This window comes from Pelmatolapia mariae, linkage group LG3_W (assembly GCF_036321145.2).
Source record: "Pelmatolapia mariae isolate MD_Pm_ZW linkage group LG3_W, Pm_UMD_F_2, whole genome shotgun sequence".
NCBI classification, from domain to species: Eukaryota; Metazoa; Chordata; class Actinopteri; order Cichliformes; family Cichlidae; genus Pelmatolapia; species Pelmatolapia mariae.
The window spans coordinates 32,400,641-32,424,394 of record NC_086229.1 but is presented as its reverse complement, the minus strand read 5'-3'; the positions used below and the strand labels follow the sequence as shown (position 1 = coordinate 32,424,394).

At 43.1% G+C, this 23,754-nt stretch overlaps 2 protein-coding genes across 2 annotated transcripts; one reads left to right on the top strand and one right to left on the bottom strand.

The window, feature by feature from the left end:
- The first annotated feature begins 945 nt into the window (after positions 1-945).
- On the top strand, positions 946-14,957 carry LOC134624387 (retinal guanylyl cyclase 2-like). The gene is made up of 24 exons (XM_063469365.1): positions 946-1,100; positions 3,387-3,633; positions 4,221-4,451; positions 5,487-5,642; positions 5,724-5,866; positions 6,016-6,171; positions 6,318-6,467; positions 7,457-7,676; positions 7,837-7,912; positions 9,145-9,229; positions 9,453-9,569; positions 9,643-9,726; positions 9,884-10,060; positions 10,460-10,613; positions 10,822-10,965; positions 11,055-11,203; positions 11,298-11,461; positions 11,869-11,992; positions 12,075-12,143; positions 12,248-12,422; positions 13,565-13,663; positions 13,798-13,883; positions 14,228-14,313; positions 14,407-14,957. The coding sequence occupies exons 2-24, from the start codon at positions 3,396-3,398 to the stop codon at positions 14,492-14,494; spliced, it is 3,171 nt and encodes a 1,056-aa protein (XP_063325435.1). The 5' UTR covers positions 946-1,100; positions 3,387-3,395; the 3' UTR covers positions 14,495-14,957.
- A 2,506-nt stretch (positions 14,958-17,463) lies between these two features.
- LOC134622076 (uncharacterized) lies at positions 17,464-19,705 on the bottom strand. The gene is made up of 2 exons (XM_063467984.1): positions 19,620-19,705; positions 17,464-18,697 (listed from the first exon to the last, which is right to left on the bottom strand). The coding sequence occupies exons 1-2, from the start codon at positions 19,703-19,705 to the stop codon at positions 17,464-17,466; spliced, it is 1,320 nt and encodes a 439-aa protein (XP_063324054.1).
- Between the last annotated feature and the right edge of the window lie 4,049 nt (positions 19,706-23,754).

The following is a 23,754-nucleotide window of genomic DNA, read 5'->3' as shown; positions in this document are numbered from 1 at the left end:
TCGACCGTGATTCTCTCTCTCTCCACTGTAAGTTAAAGTAGCTCGACCATGATTCTCTCTCCACTATGCGTGGATGTAGCTCGACCATGATTCTCTCTCCACTATGCGTGGATGTAGCTCGACCATGATTCTCTCTCCACTATGCGTGGATGTAGCTCGACCATGATTCTCTCTCTCCACTGTAAGTTAAAGTAGCTCGACCGTGATTCTCTCTCTCTCCACTGTAAGTTAAAGTAGCTCGACCGTGATTCTCTCTCTCTCCACTGTAAGTTAAAGTAGCTCGACCGTGATTCTCTCTCCACTGTAAGTGGATGTAGCTCGACCGTGATTCTCTCTCTCTCCACTGTAAGTTAAAGTAGCTCGACCGTGATTCTCTCTCCACTGTAAGTGGATGTAGCTCGACCGTGATTCTCTCTCTCTCCACTGTAAGTTAATGTAGCTCGACCATGACTCTCTCTCCACTGTAAGTTAAAGTAGCTCGACCGTGATTCTCTCTCCACTGTAAGTGGATGTAGCTCGACCGTGATTCTCTCTCTCTCCACTGTAAGTTAAAGTAGCTCGACCGTGATTCTCTCTCCACTGTAAGTGGATGTAGCTCGACCGTGATTCTCTCTCTCTCCACTGTAAGTTAATGTAGCTCGACCATGACTCTCTCTCCACTGTAAGTTAAAGTAGCTCGACCATGATTCTCTCTCTCCACTGTAAGTTAAAGTAGCTCGACCGTGATTCTCTCTCCACTGTAAGTTAATGTAGCTCGACCATGATTCTCTCTCCACTGTAAGTTAAAGTAGCTCGACCATGACTCTCTCTCCACTGTAAGTCAATCTAGATCGACCATGATTCTCTCTCTCTCTCCACTGTAAGTCAATCTAGCTCGACCATGATTCTCTCTCTCTCTCTCTCTCTCTCCACTGTAAGTCAATCTAGCTCGACCATGATTCTCTCTCTCTCCACTGTAAGTGGATGTAACTCCACATTGACGCTCTCCCTCCTGGTCTCTGGTCCTCCCTCGTTCACCCTGACATCATCTGCTTGGTTTGCTGGTTTCAGGATTTTCGGTGTAAAGTTTTCCTTTGGACAGATGAAGCTCTGAGATAAAGGTAAACAGATCATTGATCAATCGATTGATTGTTTTGATATTTGAGCTTCTGATGCTCAGACAGACTTAGACTCTGTGTGTGAAGACAGGTTGTGTTTTGTCCTCTCTGATTTTCGATCCGTTGGAGCTCTCTCCCTGTGAAAAGGGAGTTTTTCCTTCCCACCTTCGATTGCCCCTCTAATATTGTAGGATCTTTGACTGCTGCTGTAAACCCGAGCTGTATAAAGTTAAATTGTACCTGAATATAGGGAGCATGGGACCTGAGTGATTTAAGTAAATCTGTTAATGAGCTTGATCTTCTTTAAAACCAGCCAATCAGAGAGCTGCAGATCAAGTCTTGACCTCTCAGGTGTGTGTGTGTTTCCATGGTTACCATGATTGGATTAAAGGTGTCAGCTGATGCCCTTTGTGGTTTAACCTGAGCATGTGTGGTCATATTTACAGACTCTGCTATCTCTCCTGATGCCAATACTGAGGCAACACATTTGCACACACCATCATCGTGTTATTGCACAACATGCATGTCTCTGGACAGCCTCTGGTGGCAGCCAGACAAACCAGTGAAGACCTCCACCTGCCCTCCAGTTGCTGTACCTGAGGGTCCAAACTTTAGGATTTATGGTCTCTGAGGCGAACCAGTCTAATTCAGTCCTAATTCAGAGCTGGTTCAATGAGGCTCAAGTCCTGAAGGGGGTCATAGTTCATAGTGGTCCTACACAAGCGGTCCTAGTCCCTTAGGAGGTTGAAGGTTTCCAGTGCCTAGTGGTTTGAGTGTTCAGCTTCAAGTCATCACAGTCTCTAATGTGGACTCTGTGCCTCAGATCTACCTTCAGATTAATTATCCCCAGAGGGAAGACCAGCATCTCTGTGAAATCACCTGGAGACTCATCACAAACCCCACAGAGTCACACGTGCAGGAGTTCAGATGAAATGTGGTCATTTCAGAGGTTTTGGCAGTCAGCTTTCAAATGCTACTGTGGAAATGACACTTGAGTCATGTGATATGATGTCAAACAGAAGGTCTTCTTCTGAGGGTTTAAGTATTCTCACCTTAAAACAGAGCGTGCACTGCTCCTCTGTGAAGGGTCCAGCAGGTCCCTGTGACTTACCTTATCACATTGGAGCTTCTACATTGTCATCATTTTTTAATGAAGCACTACGTAGACCCCTAAATTCTTAATCTGTTATTCACTTTAAGCCCTAACACAAGATTAAGGAGCAGATTTTAAAGGTAAGATGTTACATCATTCAGGTGGGAGGCTGGTCGATGGATTTAAAACCTCTGCTGTAGTATAAACTTAAAAATAGATATACTAGTTTACAAATCTAGTGATTACGGAACAGGTTGTTATGTAAAACGTACAAATCATGTGATTCTGGTTACCCACAGTACACAGTGACGCAGTGGTTATCGCTAATGCCTCACAGCAAGTCCTGAGTCTGATTCCACTTTGAATTTGACTACAAGTTCTTCTGCTGTCCATGTAACTGTGACATGTGACTGCATTACGTCCAGAGGAAGCCAAACCCTGTAAAAACATCAGTGTACATATGCAATGTTGGTCTATAAAATCTATTTGAAACAATAGCTTGCTCTTCTGTTTTGACTGGTATGTTTAGTGTAAATGTGTTTTCAGTGTTACGTAAAAAAAGAAACAAGTGATTCATACAGATTTCTGATGCTTGTGGAGGTGTCTCCTCTCGTAGTTGTATGTCCAGCATTATTAAGTCTTATTACAGACTGCCAGAGCTGGTCCAGTGTCCCACAACCAGTGGATTCAGTGTTCCTCCTGAATCCGAGGTTCGACTACAAATGAACTCTCTCTTCCAGAACACTGGCATACACTTTCCCAGGAAAGCTGTTGAGTGTGATCCCTCTGTAGTTGGAGCACACCCTCTAGTCCCCCTGCTGAAAGAGGGCAACCACCAATATAGAGGCAATTCAACACTGCAGAAACGTAACTTTCAGCACCTTCTCAGTCCCCCAGCAGCACAATAGAGTTCCTTATTGGAGAGTTATTGAGAGTTATTACATCAGACTGCCTAACTATCCACAATGCACCGAACCCTACAGCCCCTTGTGTGGGTGGTAAGCCCACAGTCTTAATCTCTGTCTTTAAAATGAATTGATATTGCAGGTTAAGTAATTCATTACGTGGAGGTTTCAGGTTCCTTGTTAACAGACAGTAGTTTGACAAACCTGAATCAGTTTTTTTGTGTTTCATCTTTGTTCAGACGAGTTTGTGTTCTTGTTGACTTTCTAAAAATCTGTCTGAATCTCTGGCAGGTTGTCAGGATGCAGCTTCGATGGTTGCTAGGGGCATGTCTGTGGTTGCTATGCATCAAAGAGGTTTGGACAACAACCTTCAAGATCGCCTTGGTCGGTCCGTGGTCATGTGACCCGTTGTTTTCCCGGGCGATGCCAACAGCAGCGGTCACACTGGCGTTGTCCAGGTTACGGACTGACACCAGTATGAGCAGAGGGTACTGGTATGATGTCAAAGTGCTGGACGAGGACTGCTCTGCCTCCAAAGGTCTGTTATCCAATCAGCCAACAGGACCTTAAAATAAAGTTCAGTAAAGAAAGAGATTACCTTTAGATACAGTTACGGTTAGTTACACTAGAACAAAGTGGTACAGGGTTAACCAATCACATAATGATGAGTTAGCAGCCAATTATTAGACCACCTGTTAAAAGGGAGTTTTTCCTTCCCACTGTCGCCAAAGTGCTTGCTCATAGGGGGTCATATAATTGTTGGGTTTTTCTCTGTATCTATTATTGTACGATCTACTGTACAATATAAAATGGCTTGAGACGACTGTTGTTGTGATTTGGCGCTATATAAATAAAACTGAATTGAATTAACAATCAGAACACATTTAATAAAACTTTTAATTTGAAAAGTCTGTTTGTTAGTCACATATTAGACCTCTCCACCTCCAAAGGATCATTAGACATTTAATCAGTCATATCAACAGACGTTTTATTAAGACTGTCGCAGACTGTTTATTTATTTGAAGTGTGTTTATCAGCTTACAGACTGAAGTAAGTGAAATATTTTTTATTTTCCTTATTTCTATTTGTGTGATATTTGTTTGACCTTTGACCTTTTTATTTTAGCTCTGACCAACTTTGGGGACTTTGAAGGTTATGGCTATGCCTACATTGGGCCCTTCAATCCCGCCCTCTGTCACTCTGCCTCCCTAATGACTGAGCATTGGGAGGCTGGACTCGCCTCTCCCGGTTGTCTAGATGCTGACTGGCCAAACCTGCCGCCACTGACTCCTCCCACCAGAGTCCTGTTCACCGTGCTCAGATTTTTCGGCTGGGCGCATGTCAGCATCATCACAGGTGAGGGTTTGACATCACAGTCAGAGTGGTGGGGTGGTTCTCACCATAATCTCTTCATTCAAACTTGTGTTATTTTAATTTAGTCTGAGCAGGTTATTTGATCTGTGCTTCACCATTTTGCTTTTAGACTGTTACACTCACATATTAGGTCCCATTTGTTTTATTTTGGTGGTTTGACTTTTACTGCCCATTGGACTATAACTGCAGTTGTTAATTGGGACATCACAGAAGTGGTGGTGTTTTCTGTGAGGGCTTTAACTTAACCATTGTTACTTATGAGCTTCTGAATGGAGATAGAAGTGAGAGCTAGACCCAGTTTAACAGTGTCGACATGTTCACCAGGACTCTTTCACCAAGGACGTGGAGACAGAGGAAACTTCTTTCTGACATGAAATCCTCTCTACCAAAGTAAAGTACAGAGATAGACAGAGAGACAGCTGGAGGTTCAACAGATCCACTAACCTAACTCTTCTGATCCTCAAGTCTGATTTCATCATTCTCAAGGGAAAAGGAGACATCACTGACGGAGCCCTTCTCTTTATGCGCCGATCCAGGAGGACCTCAATTGTCCTGGTTGTCTGATTCCAATGTATTAAGGACAGCTCAGATGATCTCCACAATCTTTGGTTCTTCATCATTTCAAACCAACCATCAACTAAATGATCCACACGAAACCATGATGTCAGGGGGCACTCATTCGATTAATCTAAGTCCAGACGGCTGTGATCATCTCATCTTCTCTGCTCTGTTTTTTACTCTCACAATGTCAGGTCAAGTCAAGTCAAGTGGCTTTATTGTTATTCCAACCATGTGCAGCATGAAACGAGACAACGTTCCTCACAGTTCCCCACACTGTTCCTGCTTCACCGTTCCTTTTGTGAACCTGCACAAGGTCTGGCTGACAGCTTTTACCCAACATTTGCGTAAACGCAGGTTATGCATCACCCCGGCAGTTTGTTTCTATTGTGATCGTCTTTGTTGTCTTAATTGTTTATCAGTGGTTCCTTTCTCCATCCCTTCTCCTCTTTTGTGTAGCTGCCACCGACCTTTGGGAGAGCACCGGACAGGAAGTGGCCTCTGCGCTCCGGGCTATGGGTTTGCCGATTGGGCTGGTGGTTACCATGGAAACAGGCAGCAAAGGCGGGGCTCGAGGAGCGCTGAACGAAATCAGAGAAGCCGACAAGGTCAAAGGTCAGAGCTAAGAGATGATCGTTAAGCTGCCATCCCTGAACTGAACACATCAGATCAGAGAACTTTTTATTTCACCTTCAGTGGTCATCATGTGCATGAGCTCTGTCCTGATTGGTGGAGAGGATCAGAGGGAGCTACTGCTGACCGCCCTGGAGATGGGGATGGTTTCTAATGGTTACGTGTTCATTCCCTACGACGCCCTGCTGTACGCGATGCCCTATCAGGTAACGACCAACAAGTTCTCAAGCAGGTTTTATTCCATTTCTCCGATCGTCAAAAAGAAAACTGAGTCAAGCAATTGATTTGAAACTTTTCTTATTTACCACCCATACACCACCCCACTGTCTTTACCCTCTCTGTTTTATCCAATCAGCACACAGTCTTCAACCAGCTGACCAATAGCACGCAGCTACGTCACGCCTATAGTGCCGTCCTGACTGTTACCATGGCATCCGACCAGAGTTTCTATGAAGCTTTCCGTGAGGCTCAAATGAGCCGAGAGATTCACTCGGGTGTCTCTGCCACAGAGGTAAACAAACAAACAACAACAAACACGGGCTTTAATGTGCTGATGGATTCAGAGGTAAACAAGTAAATAACGTGTAAACGCACAATGTGTGCGTCCCTATGAGAGAATCTAATGTGACAAAGTGTTGTCCTGGATTTTGTCTGCAGGTGTCTCCTTTGTTTGGGACCATTTTCAACATGGTCTACTTCGTTGCAAAGGCAGTGGAAGAGCGCCGTCAGGCGGGGGGTGGACACTGGGTGACGGGCAATCAGCTCATGAAATCAGATGGAGGCTTTGATTTTCAGGGTTTCAATCAGGTCACACAGATTTAAGCACTCACTAGCTGAGTAACTGATGGAGTTGCTGCTTTCAGTATCAAAGCTGAGATAAAAGACGTTCTCCTCGTTTCCTTCAACAAACTGCTCCAGATCAGACTCATGACACTCAGAGAGGCAAAAAGTACAACAAGGCGCACTTTACGGTTTTTAAAACTATGACCTAAAACTCAAGTTTTTGTTTTCCAAATTTTTTGTGGCAGTGAAGAGTTACTCATGACTGAACCTTCTAGTGTCAGATGACTCTGATCTGGGAACAGTTAGTTCTGATTAAGTTAGACAAACTAATTGAGTCTCTGTGTCCACAGACACAAAAGACAGATTTATTTTCAGAGTTTTAATAATTGTTTTTCACCACTTAATACAACATAATCGCATCCCATTGTTGATAGTTTGCATAAAGTTCTCTAAGGAGCTTGGAAAGATTTTCAATGAATATTGAGAAGAATAGAAACCTCAACACTGAACTTTACCGGAAACCGACACACATGGACCAAAACCTTTCTCTCTGAAGTTCTCCAGAGGCCTGGTAATGAACTAATCATTTGACCCCGTTGACCCAGGGTGCGATCTAAAACCTGTAGGACACCGGACCTCGAGGCCTGGAGTTCGAGACCCCTGAAATAGAGGATCAATAATGGGTCAACAACCCTCTTAAGGGACACTCCCAAAGGGGTTAAATCTGGGACTCTCCATCAGTTGCTCGCAGACCTGGAGAAGCTTCTCGGATAAAACGTCTTCAAGCAACCTAAAGAAGTCCAGACGCTTTTCTTTCCAAGCTCCTTAGACTATGATGACCGGGATGACTGAGAACCTTCACAGACATTTAGAATAAAGTTAATAAAGAATAATTAATAATTTCTGAGCCACAGAATTTGATTTGATCTTTTTTGTTTTCATCTTCATCATTTTCATCGCGCCCTCACCTTAAACTCAATGGTACAATCAGCTCCTGTCTTCTTCCCTGTCAGGTGTTGTATGGAGGTACAGAGGGGCGTGGCCTGCAGGCCAGCTACGTAGTGTTGGACAGCGATGGCGACCGCCTCGTCCCAACACACTCACTCTCTCCGACGCACACCGACGGGATGACCGGAGGTCTGAGACCGCTGAGCCGTTCCTTTGTCTTCCCGGGAGGAAAACCCCCCTCAGCCAGCTTCTGTTGGTTTAATCCGGATGAGGCCTGCAGTGGAGGTGTGTTTACTGACCCACAGAGAGGGTGGGAGCTTTGTGCTTCAGTTCAAATGAGGTCTTAATTACACCTGTAGTTTCTGTATGTGTCGTGATTTAGTGTTCATGTTGACAAAAGGTTTCTGTCTGGCATGGCTATAAATGTGGACTCCACTCCCTGCAGGTATGGGCGCTGTAACTGTGCTCTTCCTTTTCCTGTTGTTCTGCGCTCTGCTTGGAGGCCTTTTCTTTTGGAACAGGTTAACACACACTCTTAATCTCATACACCCCTCTCTAACCTACCTGGTGCTTAGTCTGTTTTCAATCTGTTTTCAGTCATCCCGGTCATGGTAGTCAAGCTTGGAAAGAAAAGCGTCTCGACTTCTTTAAGTTTCGTGAAGACGTTTCAACCGCAAAGCTTCTTGAGCTCTAACACCAAATGGTGGAATGACCAAGGTTTTAAGCCCTAGTGGGAGTTGTCCCTTGAGATGGTCGTTGACCCATTATTCATCATGTGACTCATCACATGAGCCGAGGTATGAGACAGAGTGTGGGTCATTTTTAGCAGAGGTAGCCAACCTTTACATGGAGGAAGTAGAAAGTATGACTCTTGGCAGCACCGAGCCACTGGTACAGACACATGTATGCCACCCGGGTCAAAATCAAAACCCAAGAATCAGAATCCTTCACTGCTCACATCAACTCAGTGGACAGAAACATAAAGTTCACCAGGGAAGACAAAAAAGGATAACAGTTTGCTGTTTCTGGACTGTGCCGTGCGTTCAACATTAAAGTTTACTGTAATAGAGAGAAGATGGTTTGAAAGAGGAGTGAAAGAAGCCATCTATGTCCACTGTGAATGACCATCTTTGAACAGAGGGCGGGGCTTATCACACCAACTGTCAGCCATCTGTTATCCTGTCTCTGATGCTTCCCAGGCGCCTTAAGGACTCACAATGGGTTCACCCAAAACCTCTGCTTATAATGACTCACACCCATTTTTATACCTTGGCTCTTGTAATGAGGCCATGATCAAGAGTGGGCCAATGACCCTTTTAAGAGGCCACTCCCACTAGGGCTTAAATACCTGGGACTCTCCACTATATAGTCTTAGAATTAAGGAAGGTTTCTCAGATAGAGCCTCTTTAAGAAACTTGAAGAAGTCCAGTCGTTTTTCTTTCCAAGCTTCTTAGATTTCTGCTGCTTAGTTAAAACAAACAAACAAACAAGCCATAACCACCCTGAACTCACTGAAAACATAGTTTCACCCCCCAGTCCAAGGACTTCCCTCCATACACAATCTACCATCACCACTGTGCAATACTTAATTTATGTGCAATAACCCACACTGTAAATATATAACACGATTTATGTTTTCATGATATCTGTATATTTTATATTGTTTGAATTGGGACTGTTCATATGTATATAGTGCTGCAGAACTGTGCACCACAGCCTCTTTCTTTTCTCACGTGTCTAAATCTCTGTACAGGAGTACTAAGGGAGCAGTGACAGCAACCAAAATGATCCTTACTCTGGACGACATTGTCTTCATCGATACTCAAGTCAGCAGGAAGGTCAGAGAATGTTTAGCTTGTTTACGTTTTACAGGTTTTACTGGTGGTAACTACTGTTCAATCTCGTACCATTGCTGGTACTGGTGTGTCTGTAGTTCTGTAGAAAACTGGGAGCAGCAGGAGTACTAACAGCGAGGCATGTTTGACTAATGGGCCGATCGATAAGTTGATCAGTGAGCTGATCAGTGAGCTACCTTTGGTCAGATTGCTGTTGTTTCCATAGAAACTCAACGATGAGTCCATCATGAAGAGTCTTTTGGAAATTAAAACTCCGTTGCGATCGCTCGCTCGAAGTTATATCCTCACAACACCTGAGAGCTCCAACATCGGGATACTGGAGGTATTACCTTTACCTGTATCTGTGTGAGCCTACCTGCCCTGTCACATTCCCTGATTGGCTGTGCTGTTTTCAGGGTGACTGGGTTTGGCTGAAGAAGTTTAGTACTGGAAAAACACCAACAGAAGCCAGTCAACACACCCAGAATATGTTCAGCCAGGTATGATGAGCAGAAAATCTACAATAGAAACACAACAGACACAGATTCTATTTGTTTCTGTGTCCGGTTTTCTGTTCTGTTGTATGGCGTTACCATCTGTATGTGAAACAGATTAGCAGTATTGCAGTATTAAGAGTATTTTCTGCCTGGTGATCAGTTGCGGGAGATGCGACACGAGAACCTAAACCTGTGCCTGGGTCTGTTTGTGGACTCGGGGATCTTTGCCCTGGTGGTCGAACACTGCCCCCGAGGAAGTCTGGCAGACCTGCTGGCTGACGGCAACGTGAGGCTGGACTGGATGTTTAAATCCTCACTGCTCATGGACCTCATCAAGGTGCTGCTGAACCCCCTCTCCCTGGTGTTCAGTTATATTTACTATGAATAGTGGTGGTGGTCGGGGGATGTGATATCACATCCACTTTTTGTTTTAATTGATGTTGATAGAGTTTATTAGATAATCACTGTTTGTACAATACTGCTACTACTACAACAACTGGTACTGTGAGCATTACTCACACTAGTACTCTGCTCCTTATTATTAATAGTGCCACGATAAAACACTGCTGTCCTAATAAATGATCTATGAACTAGTCTGATAAAGTTCAGGTTTCACGACTCGACTTCTAAGTCAATTAATTATGCAGTTCTATTCGATTTTATCTATGATATCTTTAAAGACTGTTTCATTTCTGATCAGACCGATCAGATTACTGATATTAAGTGTTTGTTTCAGGGCATGAAGTACCTTCATCTGCGAGGTTTGACTCATGGCCGTCTGAAGTCAACAAACTGTTTAGTTGATGGTCGCTTTGTTCTGAAAATAACAGATTATGGACTTCCTATGATCCTGAAATCCCAGGGGATCAGCATTCCTGAGGATCCACACGGTAGAAACATGAGCATGTTCAGATGTTTGAATTCTGTCTCAGACGCTGTATCTCTGCTTACACGTGTGTTTATGTCAGAGGGCATATTAAGACTCTCTATCCTAACCCTAACATTAACCCTAATCATGAACAAAACAGAACACAAACCTGTTTAAATAAAAACTGCAGATATCTAAATGCATCTGTGTGTTTCTATCCCGTCTCTCAGACATGCTGTGGACAGCTCCGGAGCTTTTGAGGAATCCGGTCTCAGGAGGTTCGTTTGCTGGAGATGTCTTCAGCTTCTCCATCATCATACAGGAAGTGATCTCACGCACACTGCCATATGCCATGATGGACATGCCGGCTCATGGTGAGGGAGGATGTCTGATCAGCTGTGTCTCTCATATTTCAATTGTCTCTTATAAACCGTCTGTCTCTTATCACCTGTCTGTCTCTCAGAGATCGTGGAGCGTCTGAAGCAGCCTCCTCCTCTCTGCAGGCCGATCGTTTCGGTCGATGAAGCTCCTACCGAGTGTCTCACGCTGATGAATGAATGTTGGAATGAAGATCCGAGTAAGAGGCCGAGCTTTGATGACATTTTCAAACAGGTGAGCCGAGTCTCACTGCTGCCACCTGCTGCCTTCTACAGGCTCGGGGTTATTTTCTGATTTCATCTCGACTCCTTTGACAATCTGTTTGCAGTTTCGAGGTATCAGTAGAGGTCGGAGGGCCAACATCATCGACTCCATGCTGCGGATGTTGGAGCAGTACAGCTCAAACCTGGAGGATCTGATCCGAGAACGAACGGATGAATTGGAGATTGAGAGAACCAAGACAGATAAACTGGTGGGGCAGCTCCTGCCAAAGTAAGACTAAAACAGTAAATTACTAGTAATAATTAGCAGTAATGTGAACTGGAGGTGGGGTCAGAGTCTCTGATGAGTGGGTGGATGAGAGTCCTCGAGAATAGAACTGGGTCGTTGGGCCTCGTTAATGAAGTTCACTGCAGACAGGAATGAAGGGTTCTCATGATGTAGACTTCCTCTGCAGGAGGAGTACATTTAGCCAGGAGAATTTGTTCTTTGGCAGACCAGGATGATGATGGTGTTAAAAGTGAAGCTAAACTGGATCCATTGTTGGTTCCTGCAGAGTCCTGGGTTTGAAGGATGAAGTGGAGAACCATGTTTAAACTTCTGGCCTCTATTTTGGCGGTTTGCTGCATGGTTACACAAAGCAATGACATTCTTACTTTGCGAGTTCCCATTTGTTCCAGGTCTGTGGCTCAAGCTCTGAAGAAAGGGAAACCAGTCCAACCTGAACATTATTCGGACTGCACCCTTTACTTCAGTGACATTGTTGGATTTACAACTATTTCTGCTCTGAGCGAGCCCATCGAGGTACAAACTGTTTGAACTTATTTTTGTGCATTTCATTTTTCACTGTTTCACTAAACACGCGCGCGTGTGTGTATGTATGTAGGTGGTCGACCTGCTGAATGACCTCTACACCATGTTTGATGCCATCATTGCTCTCCATGATGTGTACAAGGTAACACACTTCCACACGTGTCCGACCTAAACAGTAAAGACGTCTCTTAATTTCTGGATTATCTGAACAAAGACACATGAAATTTGGTTCTGGTTTTGTTATAGGTGGAAACTATTGGAGATGCCTACATGGTGGCTTCAGGTGTTCCCAACAGGAATGGGAATCGACACGCAGCTGAAGTGGCCAACATGTCTCTGGACATCCTGCACTCGATAGGAGCTTTTAAGATCAAACACATGCCTGAGATTAAAGTCAAAATCCGCATCGGACTGCACTCAGGTACACCTGTCAACCAGTTATCTACTCATTCAGTACCAGGACGTCAGGAGAGGGTTCATTTATCAGTGTAATTACTATCAGCTTTCCTCATCTGAAGAATCCAGAGTATGTTCAATGTGTCTCAGGTGTAAGTCACTCTTAGTGTAGACACATATGGATGAGATTAGTGAAGGTTGACTTCTGTGGCCAACTTAAAGATTTAGAAATAGAAAAAATTTAAATAGAAATATCGGGAGTAGTGAGTAGAAATGTCTGTTGACAGAACTGTTTTGGGAGATCTCAGGCTGGCTGAAGGTCCTGCTTCATCAGCAGTTGGTGCTCAGACCACAAGGATGGGAATAATATTTGAACTAGTCAGACTGGATCACAGTACCAGTCAAAATTTTGGACAAAACAGTTTAATGTTTTTTCTTTTTAGATTCTTGCTGAAGGCATCAACTAATAATGAACACATATTGAATTATGTAGTAAATCAAAAAGTATGAAAAAACTCAAAACATGTTTTTGTTTTATATTTTAGATTCTTCGTATTATCCAGCCTTTGCTTTGATTACTGTGTAACCTGAACGTGTGTCCCTCTATCCTAATAAAATGATCCACCCTGCTGGCCCCAAGTGTAATATTTACAATGTTCGGGTCTCGGGCCTTCCAGTGTCGAATCACCACAAGGCCTCTCCGATTCACACTCACTAACCCACTAGGTACTGAAAGGAGATTGGCAGTAGCAGAATAGATGGAAGCAAATAAGGCCTCCAGCCTACACAACACTAGTGATGGGAATTCCGGGTCTTTTTAGAGAACCGGCTCTTTCGGCTTGGCTCACTAAAAAGAGGAAAACCATGACTGACCTTCAGTTGTTAAAGTAACGATGGACTGTTGTTTCTCTTTACTTAGCTGATTGGTTCTTGCCATAATATGAATTGTAACAGTTGTCAAATATGTCTGTCAGCTGTGTACCAACCTGAATTCTGCACAAGGCGTGTCCAAACCTTTGACTGGTAGTGTAATTTTGTTACCAGCTAGTTTGAATGTAACCCTACATCTCTGGTTAAAGTATGGTAATAATGATTCCTGACGTTGTCAATGGTGTTATCGCTAACACAGGCAGTGCCAGGTAAAGGTCTGGCCCTCCCTGTCTTCAGGTGCTGTGGTAGCAGGTGTGGTTGGACTCAAGATGCCCAGGTACTGTCTGTTTGGAGACACGGTGACCACGGCCTCACTCATGGAGTCCTCTGGGCTACGTAAGTAAAATCTTTGATCAGTGGTTTGATCACTGAGAAACCACCCTGATGTCTCTCCTGTCTGTATTTAAATTATGTCAGAATCACTAGTTTCCTCCTGAGTTGCAGTGTGACGATGTGTTTGTGGTCTGCAGCTTACAGGATCCACATCAGTCTGAGTACGGTCAAAGTCCTGACCAGTCTGAAAGTGGGATACCACATAGACACCCGGAAGGCACAGGTATGCTAATCTAAACAGACCTGAAGCAAATCCAGATTTTAATAACATGAAAATATAATTGCATGACACAATAGCTGTGAATGCTGTTAGAAAACAAACACACAAAATGGTGATAAAGGCAGCACGGTGGCACGGTTATTAGCACTGCTGCTTCACATATAGAAGGTCTTGAGTTCGATGGATGGTTTACAAAACCTCAAGTCAAGTTATTACCCCCAGGTTTACTGTAGTCCAGTCTGACCAGGTTCAGATTCTGGTCCAGATCCAAAGTGTCCTTGTCCCCAGTTAGTCAGTCTGATGAGTCCATGGTGGGACTCGTTGATGTTTGGATGCTTGTGTTGCAGGTTAAGGGCACTGAGGACACGTACTGGCTGATGGGTCGAGAAGATTTTAATAAACCTCTTCCTGTTCCTCCAGACCTCACCGGAGGGTAAGAACACACAGTGATCATTACCGATTATCAATAAAGTAATCATTAAACTGAAACTCTTTCTCCACCTGGCCACACCTGTCTCTCTGTCAGGGCCAGCAACCATGGAATCAGCCTGGATGAGATTCCAGTCGACAGACGACAAAAGTTTCTGGACCGACAGAACAAGATGAAGAAGTGACAACAGCCACACACAGACACACAGTGTCATCAGCTGATGAGACCCTCTCAAAGACATCTGAACCCTGGAGATCTTCAGGCTCCCGAAGGCTCAATCATCACCATGGGTGCCAATTGCTACTTCCTGATTTAACTGGAAATCCTCTTTGATTGGTCACTGACATCGCTTCTGTTTCTGTTTGACCAGTGGAATTTGTCCCTCACACTGTCTGATGTTTAACTTTAACCTCTCTTGTTACCATGGTGACTGTGATGTGTTAGTAACCTGGAAATAGAATTAGGGTTGGGTTGTTCCTGTCCAATGAATGCTGTTTAAATGACTGTTAAAGAGTGAGTGGATGCATGACAGATGTTTCTGGCTCTGCACTGTTATAATCAGTTCTGTACACTGACTCTGGCTGTATGCTGTCGCTGTTTCTGATGCTTCTTTAAAATGTAAATGTTCCATTAAACTCTGAGGTAGACTCAGTGCTTAAATATGGATTTTCCCGGATGCTCCTGAAGGCACCGTCTTCCTCAATAAGTCAATCAAACATGTGCAGTTCAGGTCTATTTTCTTCACTACCAGCTGAATTTCACATAATAATCTGTAAAAATAACACACAAACACCCATTGTTGTTTAAGTAATAATATTTTTTTTAAGCAAATGAAAAAAAATCCTAAAAAGGGTGAAAAAACAAACAAAAATGGAAACAATTTAGCTTAAATATTGTCTAAATTAGACAAAGGGCGGCTGCTGAGATGCTCACAGGTGAGGGCTGAAACGAGCCACTGACTCCTCCTTTTATAACCTCCCTCTCAGTCTGCATGTGTTCATTCCCTTTCCAATTTTCATTCGTTCTCATGTTTTGTGCATTTTAAATTAATTTCCTTGTGCTTCCTCTTCTTAAATCCTATTTTTAAGCTTTTCACCTTCTAAATTTAAAAATGGATATTCTCTGTATTATTCCAATTTTACATTAATTTAATTAAAGTTGATTTAAAAGTATTAATATTTTTTTGATATACCCTAACCCCTAACCCTCTCTCCTCAGTGTGATTGCTAAACATAACCAGATTTACTCCAGTTACCCTTCCAAGTCCAATTAGGGGTGGGTGGGTTTTGATAATCGATTTTAGCTTGAATAAAGTGATATTGATTCATTAAATCCTGAACCAATTTTTAAATATAAATGTATTTTGCCAGAAATGCCAGGATCTCAGGTTAAAGCTCACAAAACTACCCTGCTCAAAAAATAAAGGGAACACAAAAATAAGAGATCCCAGATCTGAATGAATGAAATATTCTTATTAAATACTTAGTTTGATAGTTGATAGATAGTTGAATGTGCTGACAACAAAATCACACAAAAAATTTCAATGGAAATCAAGCATGGAGGTCTGGATTTGGAGTCACACTCAAAATGAAAGTGGAAAAACACAGGGCGATCCAACTTTGATGTAATGTCCTTAAAACAAGTCCAAATGAGTCTCAGCAGTGTGTGGTGGCCTCCACATGCCTGTATGACCTCCTACAAAGCCTGGGCATTGCTCCTGATGAGGTGGTGGATGGTCTCCTGAGGGATCTCCTCCCAGACCTGGACTAAAGCTTCTGCCAACTCCTGGACAGTCTGTGGTGCAACACACCTACATGATGTCCCAGATGTGCTCAATTGGATTCAAGTCTGGGGAACGAGTGGGCCAGTCCATCACATCAATACCTTCGTCTTGCAGGAACTGCTGACACACTCCAGCCACATGAGGTCTAACATTAGTTGTGTCCCAATTCAGGGGCCTCATCCTTCAGAGGCATTTGAAGGCCGATTACGTCACAGCCAGGCGATGAAGGCTGCTCCAAATGCGGCCTTCTACGGAGACGGTAGAAATTGTTAATGTTAAGATATTAAAGTTAATGGAAGTTTAATTTTAAATATTAAGGTGATTTTTTTTTTAAATTTTTTTTTTACAGTTGTTAAACTTACGTGACTGTAAATGCACAGTGCTGCTGTTTTTTAACAGAAGGTTTGGTTTTTATATTACTCTTATTACTCATTCTGGGTCACAAAATAAACTTTTAACATATTTTCAGGTGTGAATGTAGCTGTGTAAACTTCAAATATCTGCTTGGTTTATCAAGACATCCCATATTCTCCCACCAGTAAGATGGTTCTGTTTGGCTTGTTTGGATGTTTTTCTCCAACAGTCATTCTTGACAGAGCTCCAATCTTCTGCTTCTTTGGTCTCAGCTGGTAGACAGCAGGAGGTCCTGCAGCATGAACACACGAAGAATCTGAGGCATCGATCAGATGGAAGAAGATCAGATTTCAGGACTGGACTCAGAAACACTGAAGAGTCAAAGTTGGATTGAATATTTCTGAGTTCAGTGTCTCCAACATCCTCTGCACTCACTGATCAGAAAGGCAACAACATGTTGGACTGTCTCTGGATCATGTGACACGTTACTGTCCCACAACCACTGCAATGAGTCACCATGAGAGGAGCAGCAGAATAAAGCTCACACTGACAACATTAGAACAACGTGACAGAAACACATGTATTTGTGGAGATAGTGACATCAGAGAAGCAGGGAGCTGTTCTCACACACTGTTGTACTGATCACTAAACAGCAGGGGGCGCCTCACTGCATTTAGAGCACAGCTGGTAGCTCAGACCTGCTCTGTTCTGCATAATAACTGACTGTGGAGTTTATGTAGTAATATTTGTCATGTGCATAAGTACAAATATCTGTGTGAAATACATGTGTATTAATAAGTATTTTTTAACATGAGAATTGATATTTTTTTAATAACTGGATAAAATATGAAAGCATAAATGATGTTCCGGTCTTAGAAGGAGGCCCTCATGTCCACATCAATCTGTGTACATCTGAACATGTAGCATAGAGCAGTATCAGTACCATCTGCCTGATGCTTCTTTACGTTTCACGTATGCCAGGGGAAGGGTCTCCCAATGTTGGTGATGGTGTTCGTTTAAGCTTGTACTGCTTCTTTGGTTCCTCCATCCTCTCTCCTCATCTCCTCCAGTTTCTGGACCTTCTCCGTGTCTCCTTTCTCCTTCATCTTCTCAATCAGGAAGTCCAAGTGCACAACAGTAGATGCTGAATCAGCCTTCAGAGCGATTTCCTCCAGTCTGACAGCATGCTGGTAGCAGTCACTTAGCCACTTTTCCTTTTCTGCTGTCAGCACTTTCATTTCCTTTTCAAGATTTTCCAAAAGACTCAATATTTTCTCAATTTCTATTTCATTTCTGTGATTTGTCTGCTTCAGAGCTTCTCGGATCTGTTTGATTTCTGTCTGTTTCAGTTCAGCCAGCTCGATTCTGTCTTCCAGGTTTTGGATGGAGGCTTTCAGTCTGATTCGTTCATTTAACACTTCGGCTGTTTTCATTAGTTTTTGAGGATTAGATTTTCGCAACAAGTTTGTCAAATGATCCATGTTTGTCTGTGTAAGTTCCCATGAATTTCTCAAAATTGTGTTTTCCTCCATTCGCTCTTCAAGCTGGCAGTTATTAAACAGGAAGTAAACAGGCTGACTGCCCTCATTTTTGGCACATTTAATATTTGCAGCTTCAAGAACTTGAAGAGGGTTTTTAGGCCTGCTCCCATCTGAGTGTGTGATCAGAGCTACGATGTTTTTCTCCATGTTCTTTCCAAACAGAGACATCACTGAATCAAAGATGTACCTCAGTGGCTCACTCAGGCGATTCACACTCGCCTTCATCACCAGACCCACAGCATGAACTTCATGGACGCCATCCTCTGACTGAAACAAGTCCAGTAATCTTTGACTGATGATGTCATCATGTTCAGACCCTCTGGTGTCTCCATATCCAGGAGTATTGATGATGGTCAGAGAGTAGGGCAGAGTTTCATCTTCAAAACCAAAGATCTCGTACACGATCACATCTGATGTCTGACTTCTTCTCTCCTCCTCTACGATCATAAACCAGACTTCATCCTCCCACTTCACTCCCATGGTGTAGTTGAGCAGAGCGTTAATCAGAGTAGATTTTCCTGCTCCTGTTTCTCCCACCAGTAAGATGGTTCTGTTTGGCTTGTTTGGATGTTTTTCTCCAACAGTCATTCTTGTCAGAGTTCCAATCTTCTGCTTCTTTGGTCTCAGCTTGTAGACAGCAGGAGGTCCTGACCTGATGAGAAAGCTGTTTGAGATGATGTCTTCATGTGGTGATGAGGTCAAACTGATCCTGCACAGAAAAGCACAGAATGTCTTCAGTAAACATGTAAACATTATGAACAGGTTCCTGTTGTTTAACACTGAAACCTGAGCTGATCCTTTTCTGCTCAGGGTCAAAGGTCACATAAAATCAAACCTTTTTTTCTTTTTCCAATTAGATTCTTATTTTTGTCTGTGTGTTCTCCAAAAGCATTATTGGTCACTCTGATTCTTGTTATTAGACTTTTATTTCCCCTCAACCTTTATGTTTTATTTTTATAGTTGGACTCTATATAAAATGATTTTAAATTTTACATTAAATAAAATAGTTAGTCCATGACTGAACAATAACCTCCAGCTGTAACCCTCTGTCTATAGAGAAGGGACTGGGATAAGACTCGGCACTGCTGGAAATGGTTGAAGTGTCCATCACAGTTTGGGGATGAGATGCTGGACTAAAGTTTTTTTGCACATTATTTTAGTTTTAGTTCAGTATAAGAAGTTTGGTTTAATTATCCATCCTTAAACCAGATGTTAATTTCTCTTTATAGTTTTTTTCATATTCTCACAAAACACTGATTGTTTTGTTTTGTTTCTTTATGAGAAAAGATACATTTCAATAGCTAATGTTCAAATCCAGTCATGGGAATCAGTCTTCTCTCATCCTCTTCATCGGTTACAGAAATGCAGTTATTTAATACTGTGTCACGCTGAGCAGAGAAACTATTTGAATATTGAGAGTGAAATAAACCCAAATAAACTAAGCTGTCATGGTCCTGGGTCGGTGACCCAGCGCTTTGAGTTTGTTATTATCAGTTTTCTAGTTTATTCTGCTTCTGTACTTGTTCTTAGGGTTTGAGTTGTGTGTTTCTATCAGCCCTACCTGTGTCTGTCCTCAGTGCTCTGTTCATGTCCCCGTGTTGTGTTGTAAATCAGTCTGTGTGTTTCCTTACTTTGAAGGCTCGTGTTCTGGATTTCCTGTTCTATTCTGAAGGTCTGTGTCTGTTGTCATTGTGTTCAGCTTGTGTCCTCCAGTCATCGTGTGTATTAGGATCAGCTGTTGTCCCCTCCTGTGGGTGATTACCCGATTACCTTGTGTGTGTATATTTAGTGGGTGTTGGTCTGTGCTCGTTGTCGGCTCGTCTGCGTTTGTCTGTGTATCTCTGCATTCTCCGTTTCTTATGACTTCAGTCGGCTGCCTGCATTTTGGGTCCTCCTTTCACTCCTCAACACGACTGCTGCCCCAGCCGTGACATAAGCAGTGATATTGATCTGTACATTTTTCTCTGATAATTAAACATCTACCTGGTTTATAATTACTTCAGTGTTTCACAGACGTAGTTATAGTGGCTATATTCATACCTATATTCATACACATTCACACTCTTGACATGCAGATGGGAGGAGCCAGGGATGGAACCATAATAATAGGTGACCTGTTCTACCTCCTGAGCTACAGCCATGCAGTGGTAAACATGAGTAAACCCTCACTAGGTTTTGGATAAAATGTACACTCACAAACCTTTCAAACCTGCATTTGAAACGTTGGCTACCATAGCAGTATAGTATTGCAACATGTCATTTGGATCTTCCAACTAAAATAGGGAAATAGGAACATAAACAGTGCCATCATTGCCAGACCTGGCCCACATCTGGTTGACATACACTCTGCCATGACACCAGTCAGTCAGAAGTGCCAGCTTGATACCAGATCTGGTCCAGACCTGCTTTTTATGACCCCAGGTCTCATACACTAAAACAAAATCTGGCCAGATGTGGCATGCAATCACATAAACACTGCCATCTATGCCAGGCCTGGCACATATCTGGATGACATATCACTTACCATGCCAGAAGTGTCGGTGTGACACCAGATCCGGGCCAGACCTGTCTGCTATGTGGGTAGTGAAGATAATTGATTTCTAACTCTGTTAACCGTGAAACACAGGTGTGACCTAAAATTGATAATTTATTTATTGATTTCTAACAGACGGAGAGGATAACCATTTTGATTTACGTCTTGATGCAGTCTCAACCATCCAGGAAAGTAAATCTCCCAACTCCCTGACCTCCCAGCCCATTGTTCCTTCAGTGGGCTGGTTTCAGTCATTATGAAAATGTCCTGTTTATAAGGTTGGAAACCTGCAGTCAGCTGAGACTGAAGAAGTCACTTGGATCAGTGACGAAACGTTTCTCAAAAGGCTACGTCCAGATGAACAGATTCAACTTTTAGAGAGACATTTTGATTTATTTTTTATCTGTTTGTTTATTTGAAGGCCAACCATGTTTTCTATGATATACCTGGTCATTTTATATTCCTTCTCACACGAATCACATGCATTATTATTATTATGCTCATTATTATTAATAAACTTAGTAAGATTTCTGACCTCATCTGATCTCTTTATTCTGATCACATAAATGTTCAGTTTTTGTCGCCACATACATGTTTGTGTCTGCGGGTTTTATATCTTTTATGATGTCACAGTATTTGTAAAAGTAAAGTCTGAGCTGTGTGGCAGGTGCATCAGTACAGATAAGAGAAGCACAGACATCAGTACTCATAAAGACTTCTGCACTCACTCTGCCCGCTGATTGAAACTCTGCTTTTGCTGCCCGACGAGTAACGTCTCAAAATACAAAGACATCATCTCCAGAAGTGATCTGATCAGTTCAGGACCTCCTGCTGTCTACCAGCTGAGAGCAAAGAAACAGAAGTTTGTGGCTCTGTCAAGAATGACTGTTGGTGAAAGAAACTCAAACAAGCCAAACAGAGCCATCTTACTTGTGGGTGAAACAGGAGCAGGAAAATCTACTCTGATCAATGCTTTGCTCAACTACATGATAGGAGTGACGTTTGAGGATAGTCTGGTTTGAGATTGTAGAGGAGGAGAAGAGAAGTCAGACATCAGATGTGATCGTGTACGAGATCTTTGGTTTTGATGATGAAACTCTGCCCTACTCTCTGACCATCATCAATACTCCTGGATATGGAGACATATTAGACTTGTTGGATAGAGTTCATGAAGTTAGTGCAGTGGGTCTGGTGATGAAGGCCACAGACAATCGACTGGGTGACCGAATGAAGTACACCTTCGATTCAGTGACGTCTCTGTTTGGAAAAGATGTGGAGAAAAACTTTGTAGCTCTCATATCACAGATATCTCAGATGCAAGAAACCCTAAATATGCTCTTCAAGCTCTTGAAGATGCAAAAATTAAATGTGCCAAAAATGAGATGAATCAGCCTGTTTACTTCCTGTTTATAACTGCCAGCTTGAAGACGAGAAAGAAAAATACCTGAAACTAAATTTTGAAAGCTCATGGGATGAGAGAGTTCACAGCCTTCCTGAAGGAAACTACACCTCTAAAGCCAGAGGCAGCATTTAAAGTGTTAAAGGGAAGTATCAGATTGACAGCCTGCATCCAAAACCTGCAAGAAAAATTCAAATTCACTGAAGTGAAACAAAGAGAGATGAAACAGAGCCAGGAAGCTTTAGAGAAACATGATAACATGAAGAATGAAGAGGTCACTTCATTTGTTGCTGAAGTTTTTAAACATAAAGAACCTATCAGAGAAGAGACATGTGGGCCGGGTTTGAAAGCAGCTGTCAGCTGTGCAGTCTGAACTGTTACTATCCTGGATGCACGGTGCCCTTAACGGTGTACCAACAAGTGTCCTGCATCAGTGCATGTGAAAGAAAAGTGGAGACATGTGACCAGGATAAGGAGCGGTCAGAAGAACGAACCACCAACCAAAGAGAAGGATGTTGATTTACTTGGAAAGGAAATGAAACTGCTGACAGCAGAGAAGTCACAGTTTCTGGATGAGTCCTACCAGCATGTAGTCAAACTGGAACAGATCGCTCTGAAAGCTGATTCAGCATCCACTATTGTCCACTTGGACTTCCTGATTGGGAAGATTGAGGAGAAAGGAAACACAGAGAAGGTCCAGAAACTGGAGGAGATGAGATGGAGAGAGGATAGAAGAATCAGAGCACCTCTGAGGTATGTCAAACTGAAAGCACACACAGAACAGTGACTATGAGAGAGAGAGGTTCAAAGGATTGCAGAAGTTCATCCTTGGAAATTTCAGCAGCACCAAGGGGAAACTGTCCTTGTTGCACTTGGATTTGACTCTATTCCTGCTCCTCATCATGATCATCATCATCATAATTGATATGTTGGATTATAATTCTGAGAAGTATTTGGACTTCCAAAAGTATCCTCGGGCAAGATGCTGAACCCCAGGTTGCTGTCTGTAGTTACAATCAGAGTGAGCACTTAGGTAGCAAAAACAACAAAGTGCTTGTATATATCAATCAATCAATCAATCTTTATTTATAAAGCACTTTTCATACAAAACAAACTGTAGCACAAAGTGCTTTACATGGTTAAAAGCAGCCCACCCCACCCTCCCACTCATTCCCCGCACTCTCATTAACAGAAACGGTCATGGATACACACATTCCCCCCCCGCCCCCCCCACCCACCCACACACGCACTTAGAGAGTAAAATTGGGCTGGGTACGCATTAGCCAAGTGAGGAAAAGCAGCCTAAGCAGAGAAGCCCAGACTTCCTACTCCCTGGCCACCTCCTCTAGCTTGTCCAGAGGAACACCAAGGTGTTCTCAGGCCAGCCGCGAGACACAATCTATCCAGCCTGTCCTGGGTTTGCCCCGGGGCCTCCTCCCGGTGGCACACCTCACCCAGGAGGCCCCCAGGAGCCATCCTTATCAGATGCCCGAAACACCTCAACTAGCTCCTTTCAATGTGGAGGTGCACCGGCTCGACTCTGAGCCCCTCCCAGATCGCTAATCTTCTCACCCTATCTCTAAGGGAGAGGCCTGACACCCTTCGGGGGAAGCTAATTTCTGCCAATTGTATCCTTGATCTCATTCTTTCAGTCCCTACCCACAGCTCGTGACCATAGGTGAGGGTAGGGACTTAAATGGAATGGTAAATTGAGAGCTTTGCTTTTACGCTTAGGTGTTCACCAGTACAACATACGCATCACTGCAGCCGCTGCACCAATCCGTCTGTCAATATCCGGCTCACTTCTCCCATCACTCGTGAACAAGACCCAAAG

Bases quoted from the DNA above. Each gene is read 5' to 3' on its own strand.
- LOC134624387 (XM_063469365.1), top strand. From the start codon at position 3,396: ATGCAGCTTCGATGGTTGCTAGGGGCATGTCTGTGGTTGCTATGCATC. The intron at 9,727-9,883 runs GTATGATGAGCA...CCTGGTGATCAG, and splicing joins CCCAGAATATGTTCAGCCAG to TTGCGGGAGATGCGACACGA. The intron at 13,664-13,797 runs GTAAGTAAAATC...TGTGGTCTGCAG, and splicing joins CATGGAGTCCTCTGGGCTAC to CTTACAGGATCCACATCAGT.
- LOC134622076 (XM_063467984.1), bottom strand. From the start codon at position 19,705: ATGACTGGAGGACACAAGCTGAACACAATGACAACAGACACAGACCTT. The intron at 18,698-19,619 runs GTAAGGAAACAC...TTTTCTGTGCAG, and splicing joins CCAGAACACGAGCCTTCAAA to GATCAGTTTGACCTCATCAC.